At 42.4% G+C, this 13,710-nt stretch overlaps 1 protein-coding gene across 2 annotated transcripts; it reads right to left on the bottom strand.

Moving 5' to 3' along the window:
• LOC308476642 (uncharacterized protein CXorf38) lies at positions 1–13,462 on the bottom strand. 2 transcript variants are annotated; one of them, XM_081004385.1, is made up of 7 exons: positions 13,081–13,462; positions 7,838–7,972; positions 5,919–6,041; positions 4,889–5,038; positions 3,458–3,625; positions 436–604; positions 1–176 (listed from the first exon to the last, which is right to left on the bottom strand). In XM_081004385.1, the coding sequence occupies exons 1-7, from the start codon at positions 13,294–13,296 to the stop codon at positions 142–144; spliced, it is 996 nt and encodes a 331-aa protein (XP_080860511.1). In that variant the 5' UTR covers positions 13,297–13,462; the 3' UTR covers positions 1–141. The 2 variants fall into 2 exon arrangements, with proteins under 2 accessions (XP_080860511.1, XP_080860512.1); XM_081004386.1 differs by lacking the exon at positions 7,838–7,972 and having other exon boundaries at positions 13,081–13,461.
• Between the last annotated feature and the right edge of the window lie 248 nt (positions 13,463–13,710).

Raw genomic sequence — 13,710 nt, 5'->3', positions numbered from 1 at the left:
TGACTGTTGACCCTTCAGGTTTATTCTCCAAATTCCAATATAACTTGAAAAAAGGATCGCTCTTTAAATGAGCATTCCTGTGGAATTATGCAAGTTTCCTATTTGGTAATGCATGACATCTTCACAGTAGAGTCACATTCTTCATATCGTACGCTTCCTTTTTTCTAAATGACAATCTAAAAATTAAACAAAAGCACAGACAACATTACATATTTTGCATACTTAAGAATAGCACCTGGCCTTATTTACCAAAGGTCTGCCTCATGGCAATCCAAATAAAAGCAATCTCAAAGCTGCATATTCTGATTTCTGTAAGGCGGTATTCCTTCCTAAGGTGGTATTCTTTCCTAACACCTTACAATGTGTCAGTGAGTTTTGCTATGCGACTTGTTAGAGCGATAAAACACAAATTTCATTTTAAACATATGCACTTGCCTTCATCTGTCTCCTCATCGTTCACTTCCTGGGTTTCTTTCATGGATTGTTTTTGGCCGTACAATTTTTGCACGAGGTCTTCTAGGTTCTGCATTTCAGCCTGCAAACTTCTTTGAAGATCATGGTTGCCATTTAAGAAATCCTTTACAATTTGTATTCTGTTTAAATCCTAAGAAGGGGAGAAATACCTTGTGAGTAAAAAATGTGAAATGAGAACAGGATGATGGACTAGATGGGCCTTTGCCAGGATCTTATTTTGTTCTTATTACCACCTCACCAAAAGCATCTCAGGCAAGGAAGTGTTTGATACTGCCTAGAGAGTTTCATAGCAGAAGATGGATCTGAATTTCAGCTTATCACCGCCAACCCAATGCACACAAATTGCTACACCAACCCTGTTCTCTGGTTTGTCTTTGGCTTCTCACTCTTTCCAATGCTTCTTGCAAGACCTGCAATTCCTAATTTAAAAAGGTTTCTATAAAGCAGTAGACAAATGTTTCTATTCTAAAAAAAGCCTTTTTACTATTTTACCTGCAGAACTTGCCACTTCATCTGAAGCTAGAAGTATATAATCTTTAAAGCTGAAATCAGGAAGCTAATATGGAAAAAAAAGCCACGAGTTACCTGACAGCAGAGCAATGAATGAAGTGAGCGATGTTAGGCATATCAGTGAAGCACAGGAAAATGCAGCATCGGACAAAAATTAATTGTGCCACAATTGTGGGCAGCAAGCCCTTTGCTGACTGTACTAAAGTGGCAGGTAAAGGGCAGGACAAGAAGCCCATTCAGCTATAAGACTACATTCCATCCTATATTCATCACTATCAACCAACACAATACAAAGAAGGGAAAAAAGAACACTGCAATGTCTCTCGCAATACTAGAAGAGTTCATTAGTTCAGACACTGAGTGGTCTCCGGTTCTCGCCGTTAAAAAAATATATATCCAGTGAATACATGAATAACTTACTTGATTCCATTTATTTAATTACTATGCAAATGGATTTAAGCAGTTCACAAACTAAGAGGGGGATGGAATTTCCTTATATTCAGCATTTAATTCCCTAAACATTCTGTTGCATTTATTAATTATGTTTCCACAGACACACGCACACAAAATTCCCAAGGCAATACATGACAGAAACACTTCAGATACATATATTTTGAAGTGGGCTTCAAAAGCTTTTCAGTAGCTGCCTCCCAAGCATGTTGCAGGTTTAACTATATGCTGCTGCCTGCTCTTTTTTCTGGCAACAGGCTCCTCTGCCTTTACCTCAGGGGGAGGGGGCAAGGTAATTCTGAAGTAACCAACTGATAGTTGTTGAGGGAGCATGAGGCCACTTCAACCAGCAAGATCACGGGGAGCAGGTTGTTCTCTCATGAATGGCAAGATCATGCGTCTTAAGTAACTCTCTGTTGGCATTTGGAGGGAGTTACGTAATGTCAACTCTGTGATCAGTGCAAGATTCAAAGCCTTCACAGACTCAAAGTACTTGTGACCTTTACCACAGGGCCTCAAAACCTAGTTGATGGGCTCATACGTGCTATAAGTATAATTTACATTCATTGAACACAAAATAAAGAGACGCCAAATGTCAACTTTCAGGTCGCTACGTTCTTGCACAAGCTGGAATTGTTTGTATTGCAAACAGATGAGTAATTCCTTTTTTCACTGAAATACTAGGGGAGGATGGTTTTTAACAGATACGTGTTTCTCCATCATTGATCACCTACAACTAAGCAGACACAAGGAACTATAAAATGGAAGCTCCACCTGCTCTCCTCAATCTGTCCCTTTGAGTTTGCTAAATTTCCCCAGTCTTCTATAATCTGCATATGGAGGAGTTACATCCAGGAGTAGAGGAAAAGCTGCTGTTCTACACCTGGATGGCTCACCTCACTGTAAGTAGCTATAACAGGATGGACACTTGATCTAAAAGCTGCTTGTTATTTTCTTGAAGAAACAATCTGCCTCTTTCATTTCTCCTCTACCTTTCTTTTTGATTCTTAATAAACTTCGTAAAATTTGGCCGTTGACGTCTTGGGTACATTTCTGCCAGAGTCAAAAGGACTTCTCCTCTCTGAACCACTTTTGTGACAAGCTACATCAGGGGCCTGAGAGAAAAAAAGCAGGTTACCTTGGGCTCAGGGAAGAGCCTTGTAGGCTGGGTGCTCTTTCTGTCTGCCCTTCAAAAAACCTGTCCTGGACCCCCTCCTGTCTGGGGGGCAGAAGGTACAGTTACAGCTTCCTTGGGAACCTCTGTGCACAATTGGGCTACTCAGTGAAAGGACTTATCCCATTTCCGTTACAGGTGGCGCAATGGGTCAGTTCATCTGGTTATCAACCAAAAGGATGGTGGTTCAAGCCCACCCAGGGACAGCTGTGAGCAGGAGTCCTGCATTGCAGGGAGTAGGACTAGAGAACCCTCAGGTCCCTTCCAGTACTATGATTCTATTTCTGTCCCAGAGGTAACGTAGATCTAAGGTGGCTGAGCAGTTAGCTTCTTTCTCGGAGCAGAGACACATCTGCTAAAACTGAAGGAAAGAAGCTTCACAGGAAAAAAAGAGATCACTATTCTAAATTTCAACACTGAGTAGTAATTTCTATAGGACCTCTCCTCCATCAAAGCACTCAAGCCAGCTTATATGCGGATCCCTCGTGGCATCTAGGCACTGACTTGACCCAAAGCCACTTAGTGTGAGGCAAAATGTCTATATTTGTGTGTTATCAGTCCATGCCCTAGGGGTAGGTTTTAAGCACCCTGGCAAATGTATTCCAGTTGAATTTTAAAGCGAAGCAGTGTTTTCTATTAGGGTACAAATACAATGGAGGTGCTGGGAGCTCAACTGCATGGAACAAGCTTTCCTTGGGCAAGCAATAATCTATTCATCTGAAAAGGTTTATTCCAATAAATTCTGAGGAATCCTCTAAATGCACCGCTCTTATTACACAGATGGACCTATTAGCATCAAACTCTTAAGCATGAGTGCAAGCCTGCTTTTATGTTTTCAAATTAGGTTACCTCTTCTGACATCATTCCTTGTTCTTCCACGAGAAGACTGATTTCATGAAGTCTCTCTTTTATCAGTTCTGCTTCTATTTCACTGATCTGGCTTCGATTCATTTCACCCTCCAATCCATCAAGCTGATCTCCCCCTGGTACATGCACAGCCCAATCAGATGACAGAAGCTATTGGGTTTTAGTAAAAACAAAATGAACATGAAAAGCTATGGGTTTCTTGACAAAATAATACACTTAAGGGCTTCAATAGCCCCAAAAGCACAAGATGCTGTTTGAGAAATACAGATGAAACTAGTTACACATTTCTTTGGATCCAGTCAATGTTGTTTGTGACATTAGAGATGAGCAACAGTATTTGACAATACTGAGGTATGCCAAGTACAGTGGCACCTCGGTTTTTGAACATCTCTGTTGATAAACATTTCAGTTTTCGAACACCATAAACCTGGAAGTAAATGCTTTGGTTTTCAAACATGCTTCTGCTGAGTGCAAGATCCTGAGGCCTAGCTGTCGGCTGTTGAGTTTTAGGCTTTCTAACATTTCAGAACTCGAATGGTCTTTCGGAATGGATTACGTTCGAAAACTGAGGTACCACTGTAGTTTGTGAAACTTACTGGCATTCTGTGGATTTAAAAACATTATTTGGAGTCTATACCTTCACTGCAAAAGAACACATTTAAACAATTCCCAGTGGAATCATATGCATGTCTACTCAGAAGTAAACTTCAATGGGACTTATTTCCAGATAGGTATGCATAGTAATGAACTTCTTTAAAAGAATTTTAAAAATGGTGGTTTGGCTATTCCTCTGCAGCAATGTCCCTGCCATTTACTAATTCTATTTTTAAATAATCTCTTTTTACTTAAATTCTTTTCTAAAACAAATGAACTGTTTTGAAACTATGGGAAGTTTCAGAAGCAGGTTATGTGATACAGCATAAAAGTCTGCTGAACAAAGATTTTTTTTTATTCCAGTAGTGGGCCCAAAATAGATTTTGTATCCTGGCTTTTGTGTTCTCCCACATAGGTACATTATTTAACCAGTTATTATTTTTTTTTAAATGCCACATAGCATAATGCCTGTTGCCTCCATGCAAGGCTATCTGCCTTACAGAAGTTTTACCTTTCCATCTATATAACATGCAGATAAAATGCTGTACTATTGTTTTGTTTTGTTTCCCCCCAAAAAATAAACTTTTGATATGGTAATCTCAAGAGTAAAACTAAATTGTATCAATGTACCCAAAAACCTTGAATCAACAAATTATGAAACAGCCTCAGATATCCTTGATCAAGCACAAAAGCTTTGATTTAGAGTGCAAACCATCTGGATACAGACTGTTGCATTTCTATATTCAATACTGTGCCTAGCTAAAATAAAAAAAGGTGAATAGCAGCCAGCCTACAAGTTGAAAGAATGGCAACTATTACCTTTTCTATCCTTGTACGAGCCGTCTGGGCCTCTGGAATGTGTTGAAATTCAGTTAGCAAGTTCTGAACATGATTCCCAAATTCTTCCAGCCAGGAAGAAGAGACTTTCATATCTGAAGAATGCATTAGTTCATTGCGGCACTTAATCACCTAGAGATAAAAACATGAAGCAAAACCAGTAGACTGAAAACTCAGTGTAGGGCAATGGTAAGCAAAAACCAACCCTCAAGTTACAGCCCTGCATTAGGGGTTGCTGACTGAGTGATCTGTTTTCACATCAGAGCCACATATTGTTGTTACTAGAATGGAAATGCCCCGTGTGGCGAACACTTTGCCAATGTTATGTTCCTCGACTGTCTCCTCCTCAGAGGCTGCTATATGATAACCAGCCTTAAGCACTTTATTATATTGCATTTTATACTTGTAGGCATGCACAATTTAAGCTCCATCTGCACTATATGTTTAAAGCAGTCTCATAACACTTTAAACAGTTATGGCTTCCCTCAAATAATCTTAGGAACCGTAGTTCGTTAAGGGGGCTGAGAGCTGTTAGGAGGCCCCTACTCCCCTCACACAGCTACAGTTTCCAGATTTCTTGGGAAGAGAAGAAGAAGAGGAGTTTGGATTTGATATCCCACTTTATCACTACCCTAGGGAGTCTCAAAGCGGCTAACATTCTCCTTTCCCTTCCTCCCCCACATCAAACACTCTGTGAGGTGAGTGGGGCTGAGAGACTTCAGAGAAGTGTGACTAGCCCAAGGTCACCCAGCAGCTGCATGTGGAGGAGCGGAGACGCGAACCCGGTTCACCAGATTACGAGTCTACCGCTCTTAACCACTACACCACACTGGCTCTCTGGGATTTATTGTTATACAACTCTGGGAACTGTAGCTCTGTGAGGCGGATAGAGGTCTCTGTAGACAGGACAGGATGCTTGCCCAAATGGAAGAGGCAGTCACTGATTGCAACCTGGTGAGGGTGTTTGTGGAACCCTGCTAAGAAAAGATGTCAATAGCGGTAGTTGGATTACCTCTCTGACTTTCTTCTGATCGATGTTACTGAAGTGATCGCAGAAGTTGAAAAGGTTTAAGAGTGCAGATGCATCACATTTGTCTGGACCACAAATGTCTGCTTTCCCACGAGGCATGTAAGCCTACACAGCAAAGGAGAACGCATGCAGTTAATGTCTGATTCAGAAGCTATTAGTAACACACTATTTCTAACTGATAGTTATATCAGAACTCATGTTTATTTAATTGTAGCTTTGTCAAACACTAAAACAGTGGTTTAATTAACATCTTGTTGCTGTCCTTTTTCTCTTTACAATCCCATTGGATACTCTCGCTGGAGTCCTGCATAGTCATTCCGTACTGTTCCACACCATACAGGAGGACACAATTTAGAACTTTTCTGATCAGCTACTGTTAGTCAGCCTTAGGCTGCCACTCCCTCTTGAATCCAAAACAAGTTCCACTTTCCATAATGAAGCACCAAACTTGTAGGTGAGACTTTTAGGGTGAGATGTATTGCCTTGCAAAGCTCATCAACATGCTTTTCATCACATGTTGATTGTACTGATGTCTATTTCACAGCATGTCTACATCTTGGGAGGCACAACGAGGCACAGTTTCCCAGAGCACACACCTACACTGTGGGAAGCCACAGTGAAACAGATACATGTATGATCACCACACATCAGTTTTCATGGGCTTTCTGTCTTTCCTTGGGAGAATGGGAGGAAATGGAGGCACTATTTTCTCTGACAAGGCCCAGCAACACTAATACGGACATAAAATTAAACAGATTTGTTTGCCAACCACAGTCCACAGCTTCATGTGTTGAATATCTGCCTGCTGTGCTTTTGTCAAAATCACATAACTTCTGCTGAGAAAGAGAGATGCAACTTCTATATGATAAAATGCTATTATGAGTTTGTTTGGTCTTACTAACTGAATACAAACTTACAAATGCTGCTTTGGCGAATTCTCAGACTGTTCAAATCCAGAAATAAAGAAGGAATAGAAACCTGAATAAACTCATAGAAGACAAAAGGTGGCAGTAACAAAAGAGGGTAGCAATTGGTTGCCTAGAATTCAGAGCAGCACGAGCTGCTTCTTGCTCCTGAAGCAGTTTCAAAACTAGCCATATCATACACAGGGCCTTGCAGATATTGCTGGACAACTCCCATCACCCTGACCACTCGCCACGCTGTCTGCAGCCTATGGGAACTCGTAGTCCAACAATACCTGAAGTGCCACAGCTTCTCTATCCCCGATTTATATCCTACCCTGCTGCATGCTGCAAAAGCTGGAGCAGAACATCCATTTTACATACAGGGGTGTAGGGGGTGGGTGGGTCACCCCAGGTTCCATCGTAGAGGGGGGTGACAAATTATCAAGGAACAATTACTGCCCTACTAGGGAGGTTCATAAAAAAACATCCTGCTCCAAAGGTCTTATCTTACTACACTAGGGATTATGTAGCTATATATGAAATTTCATGCATATCAGTTAATATCTTGACCCTCCTCCACAAAAATAGCTGTTTACTTGGCCGTTTTCCTATGTTGTGAAGGCTGAAATTTCAATTCAGTGGAGCACTTACTGTTCCCAACCCTAACCCTGCAGAAAGCCATCTAATTAGACTTTAATTTGATTCTGACATGTTTTTATGAGGTAATTTAATTATTGTTTAATTTTATACCAATGTTATATATCTGATGTTAGCCGCCCTGAGCCTGACTTCAGCCAGGGAGGACAGAATATAAATAAAAGTTTATTATTGTTATTTATTATTATTCCTTTGTAAGAAAATATGAAATAACATAAAACCATTTTTGCAGGCAAAAAAAATAAAAAATCAATGGGGGGGTGACAAGAAATTTTCTGCACCGGGTACCACCTGACCTTCCTATGCCTCTGTTTACATAACAGAACTTCCAGGCATTACCTTTGCCAACTCCCATGCATTAGATGGCCAGAGCCAAGGCCTGCAGTTTCCCCAGTGGACTTCCCCATTCTTGTGCGTGTGATGATTCAAAATCTCTTTTTTCCATTCTTTACACAAGGAGCACGCAGGCTGAAACTACAAAGCAAAATGAACACCAATACAAGTACTGTAATTTAAATCATTGGTTTCAAATTTTTTTATCCAAGGGGGTGGGACTCAATTTGGATTGTCCAAGAAATCAAACAATGTCCAGTCCCCAAAGTCAACAAATTACAATTCAGTAAATAAAAAGGGATTAAAAGGAGTTAGGGATGGGACTGCTTACTGTTGGCAGGAAAGAGGCAGAGATGCTGAGGTTATACGGGTTTACATAGTCGTAGTGTCTCTCTAGTGGGCTTCCGGTTTCTAAGACCCTTTGAGAGATTCCTGCATGTGCATGCTAAGAAAAGCCGCAAATACTCTGGAATTAAGGGAGGGGGAGAAATGCAAATAGAAAGTTTGCTTTGAATGCTTTGAAACGATTGTGAGCTTTATCCTTTCAAAACGCAAAAGAAGCTGCACAAAAAATGCCGCAGCCACCACAGCAGAATTCAGAGTGCTCTTTGCAAGCAGGACTCGTGTGTTTTTAAATGCCACATGTCAAGCATAAACTTAACATGTGGAGATGGGTTGGGTAGAATGGCATCACCGGCTTCTTAAAGGAAATCAGAGCATAACTTAAGATTCCATTGTGTTGCAAATATAATGTCCTCTCTATCAAAACAAGTAGAAAGCAAGTTATTTTAATAAGGTGTAATCTAAGTACAGTGGTACCTCGGGTTACATACGCTTCAGGTTACAGACTCCGCTAACCCAGAAATAGTGCCTCAGGTTAAAAACTTTGCTTCAGGATGAGAACAGAAATCGTGCTCCGGCAGCACAGCGGCTGCGGGAGGCCCCATTAGCTAAAGTGGTGCTTCAGGTTAAGAACAGTTTCAGGTTAAGAACGGACCTCCGGAACGAATTAAGTACTTAACCCGAGGTACCACTGTATACTATTATTTGCCATGTTATGAACTGTCTTGTAAGGGAAAATACCCTGAAAGGAAGCTTAAATCTATTAAATAAATAAAATTAAAATACATTGGGCTAAAAATATTGGGGGGGGGGGGTGTGTGTGCTGGCTCCTGTGTCTTTAAAGGCTGAGGCATGCAGAAATTTAACAGGTACAGCTTCCTTTGATCATGGAGATAAAGTATCACAGAAAGTTGCACCTATTGAATTTCTGACAGATATGAGATGAAGCCCAGCATTATAATGCCAAAGTACCCATAGAGGGTCAGAACTGAAAACATGTACCACAGTGTTCTTAAGGTTTCCTTTTCAATGTCTGGCCAAAAACATGTATCTTCCACCACCCCTTCTTTCTTCTAACTATTATCTCTCTTTTCTGTCTCTCTGGTAAATCACATACTCTGAATGCAGAGTGAAAGGTTCCTTGAAATTCTGCTGGTTACATAGCATTGCGGCTGAGAAGAGCAAGGGGCAGCTCTTACTCATAAACACTTAAGAATACTGCCATGCACCGAATGCTCATCCAGAGAACATATTGCAATTTGGGGAAAGTAGGGAGATAAATTATTGTTTCAGAGCACAGCAACAAAATGGAGCCATTAACCCTGCCCGTTTGTTTGTTTTTTAAAAATCAATCTATTCCTATCTAGGCCCACTGCTCTTTCCTTGAGCATGGAGAGTACTGTTTGTAATCAGAGCGATGTGTGGAATGTTTGATATTTCATGTGTCCTTGAGGCTGTGTGGGAAGAGGTGGCAGAGGCAAGCTTCCCAGTTTCCCAGAACATCACACATTCTCACTGAATCCTTCATTTTCAAAACCCAAATTGACCTCTGGGCAATTCCACTTCTTCCCAACCCACAAGGAAGCAATTCCGTGAATTTTACTCATGATTGAAACATGATGAGAACCTGGGATTGTCAGCCTTGTTGTCAATAAATGTTTTGTTCAGTATGGTCCTGTACTGCAGAGTCAGGCCTAAGTATCACAAGCTGCTCCAAAAAGTACCACAAGAGTGGTCAATGAATCATTTTATATCCCGTAACTTTTTTCCTGTGAGGCAAGATATCTGAAGCATCACAGAAGTTGGGCTGCACCCTCTGCTGCTGTTATTGTGGCCAGGACTGTAGCTAGGGTGTGGTGAGGTGGGCCCTCGCCAGGGGCATAGGCGGTGAGGGGTGCACAAAATCGGCTAAAAATATGTCCATAAATATAAATATTGATTAGTGTATTGCCTCATAAGAAATGGTTTTAAATAGATGGTGAATTGAAAGGGTGGAAGGGGTTGGGGTTGGAGGAGGGGCAGAAAGAAGAGCTAGGGGACATAGGTGGCGCTGTGGGTTAAACCACAGAGCCTAGGACTTGCCAATCAGAAGGTCAGTGGTTCGAATCCCCGTGACAGGGTGAGCTCCCGTTGCTCGGTCCCTGCTCCTGCCAACCTAGCAGTTCGAAAGCACGCCAGTGCAAGTAGATAAATAGGTACCACTCCGGCGGGAAGGTACACGGCGTTTCTGTGCGCTGCTCTGGTTTGCCAGAAGCGGCTTAGTCATTCTGGCCACATGACCAGCCAATAAAGCGAGATGAGCGCCAGAACCCCAGAGTTGGCCACGACTGGACCTAATGGTCAGGGGTCCTTTTACCTTTACCTTAGGGGACACAATCTGGACAGTTCTTCCAGGGGCGCAAAATCACCTAGCTATGGCTCTGATTGTGGCTGAGTCATGCCTGCAAGCAGCTCCATGTGTGGGTACATGAAGCCCACATACACAGAGACAGCTCCATGAGGCAAGGCATTTGCATAAAGTGGCTGTTCCTATGTAGTTCCAGCGATTTCAACCCATGCCAGAAAATTCCCCAAAATTCAAAAAGGGGAAGCCTTCACCAGCATGGAGATTCTGTGACGGTAAAAGTTGTGCAGATTGAATTCTTCCAGTCATGTTAGTCATGCAGCAAAGCAAAAAGCCACAAACTTCCATCTATCCAGAACATTTCTGATGCTTTCTTTATAATTCAAATACGAATGGTGCCATTTTGGCATCACTGACAAATTTTACACAAACTGTCAAACAAACTGCCATGATGATGCACAGCATAAGATTATATAGTCCAGTTTCGGAACTTCAGTTATTTAACTGTGAACTGCTGCCTGCCCATTTTTTAAATATAATTTTTGTGCTATAACATTTTGTGAAATAATAATTTGAGTGGTGACATCCTGGCACCCTTGAGCAATTTGAAATCATTGAGATGGCTGCCAAATTAGTTTGGCAGCTTCGCAAAAGAATTGGAAAATGCCGCCCACCAAGTATATTTTGAGATCTGGGCGACTTGTGTGTCTCTTAGTGGAAGACCCGCCTCCAAAATTCTCTTCCCACTCAAGTCTCAAAGATATAGGAAAACAAGCACTCCACACACGTCATTTACAGGGTAAGAGCAGTGAAAGTATGTAGGAATCAACATAAAAAATAAATAAAACAGGCAGGATTAGAGACTCCCTTTTGTTGCAGTGCTTTGAAATAATCATTTTCTGGTGACAAGCATAATCATTTCCCGAAATATTTCAAAGCAGCGAGTCACGCTGTCTTCAACTACATCTTTATAAAGCGTCAGTTGGGCTTCATTCTTGGCAGGACTCCATACCTTTGGCTTCTATGCAATTTTCTTTGCAACCTTCATAGTGGTACCTGGTCATTATCTTAATCTGGTGCTAAGTAAAGCACACCAGCAGCAGTTTTTCAAAACATGAAATTAACTATCCATAGATGTTAAAGTAAGAAGTTCTGATTCAAATAATTCTGTGCAAGTACTCTGAGAGGGCAGGGTCTCTTCATTACGATGTTTTGAAAATCCTGGCCTGCTTCCATTAGTGAAACTGTTTCTCTTTGAAGCCTTGATTGCAGAACAAAGTTCACTGCTATGTATGCGATCAGTGCAATATGTTGTATCAGCTGCTGCACACTGACTTCTCTAATCATTCTCACTTATCTTGCCTGCACGCAACATCATTGTAAGCCTTCAAAACCTCTAAGATTGTTCCTTGTAAGGATTTCATTTGGGGTCTGTAATTAGCAGTTCTACACATAATATTCCCCGATCAGCTATGATGTTTAGGATTGCGACTGAAGGTGCACATTTTGCCCCAAAATATATGGCGTGCCAAAAGCTAAAACCTGGATGTCTAGTTTGATGTGGAATTTAGTTTGATGTACCATTCCAAAGCTTGGCTGCCATCATGCTACTAATGGCATCAAATACACATTTTAAACCCCAAATGAGAAAATCCAATGAGAGATTACATAATCTGGAACAGAAAAGCAACCCTCTGCCCACCTCCCCTCTGCTGCAAAGCAAAAGTGAAACTGGCACCATGAAACAACTGTGCATTTTTATTAACGATTGTAGGTGCATCATAGTGGCACTCTAAAAATAAAACTGCTCAGCATCCTTCATGTTTGTAACTAGCATCCCTAATGTTTTTTTAAAATCTAAGAATTAATGGCATTTCTTGGGATTTCTTCCTTCACATCAAAACTAATTTGGCAACCATCTTGAACATTTCAAATTTCTCAAGGATGCCAGGTGCCATCACTGCAGCTATTGCTTCACTATAATAGAAGAAAATATTTCAGTATTTCACAATGAAATAACAGAAGTTCTGCAACCACATTAAAATAAAGAAGCGAGAGAACTGGCCGTGTTGCGCTGCCCCTGAGCTTATATATAAACAAATGAAATTATAATACATCAAAAAGATAGGAAAACGCGCAGTATGCTGTACAGTACTGTATTATAAAGCAGGGAATCTCTCGGCTTGCAGAAGGGGGCACTGTTCGAAAGAAACAGTTTTACAGAAAGCGCTCGAGATCCGAGACAAGCCGGAGTTCTTTGTTCTGGCCGAAACTTGCCACGAGCGCGGCGCGTATCTTTCCGCGCGAGAAAAGAGGGATGCGCGACCCCTTCTCCTGTTTTCCTGTTCAAAATCGTTCCCTCCTCTTTGATTGAGCAAAAGTAGTCCCCCCCCCCCCCGGCATTGAAGGGACCTCTGGGGCGCGCCACGTGCACTTCGGAAAGGGTCGGGTGAACGACGCGCGAGTGTTTGTTTCTCGAACGCGCTTTTGGCGGAAGAGGGGCGACCAGGCCAAGCGAGGCAGGAGCCCCCTCCGACCTCCGCTTCCCAGGGCGGAGCCTCACCTGCTTGCCTCGAGGGGTGCAGCGCCCGCGGCAGCGGAGGCCCGACGGGCTGAGGCGCGCGGAGGAGCGCGCGACGAGCTGGCGGTGAAAGGCCTGCACTTGCTCCCCGGCAAAGCGCTGCAGGGCGGCCCGCAAGAGCAGCAGGCTGTGCCCGGCCTTCACCCAGTTCTTGTACTCGGCGCAGTTGAGGCGAGAGGCCAGTTCCGCCAGCGCCATGGCATGCCCGACTCTGCCGCCTTGCGCGCCAGCCTCCAGGGGGCCGGGCTAGAGGCGGCGGAGCCGGCCGGCCTCTGTCGCTCGTTGCCTCAGGGGAGCGCAGGCAGGAGCTGCCGCTCATCCCGAGGTCATCCTGTCAGCTATAGGTTCACACTTGCAGACCCTTTCCTAAGCAACGGTGCAAGAGGTAGGTATCGATTTCCTTGAAACCACACTTTGACTATTTAAAACGAGGAAAAATCTTGACCCCTCCCTACCCAAGGGCACACATATTTTTCTCAGCAGTGTTAGCTTCATAAATAAAATAGTGTACACTTATGTTAATTTCCAGATGGTAGCCTTTTTAGTCCTTTGCAATATATATATATATATATATATAGTCACCTTAAAGGCTAGCAAATTTATTATGGCATA

This window comes from Podarcis pityusensis (assembly GCF_964106645.2).
Source record: "Podarcis pityusensis genome assembly, chromosome: 4".
Lineage (NCBI taxonomy): Eukaryota > Metazoa > Chordata > Lepidosauria > Squamata > Lacertidae > Podarcis > Podarcis pityusensis.
The sequence above is the reverse complement of the archived record's forward strand: the minus strand, read 5'-3'. Positions and strand labels throughout refer to the sequence as shown.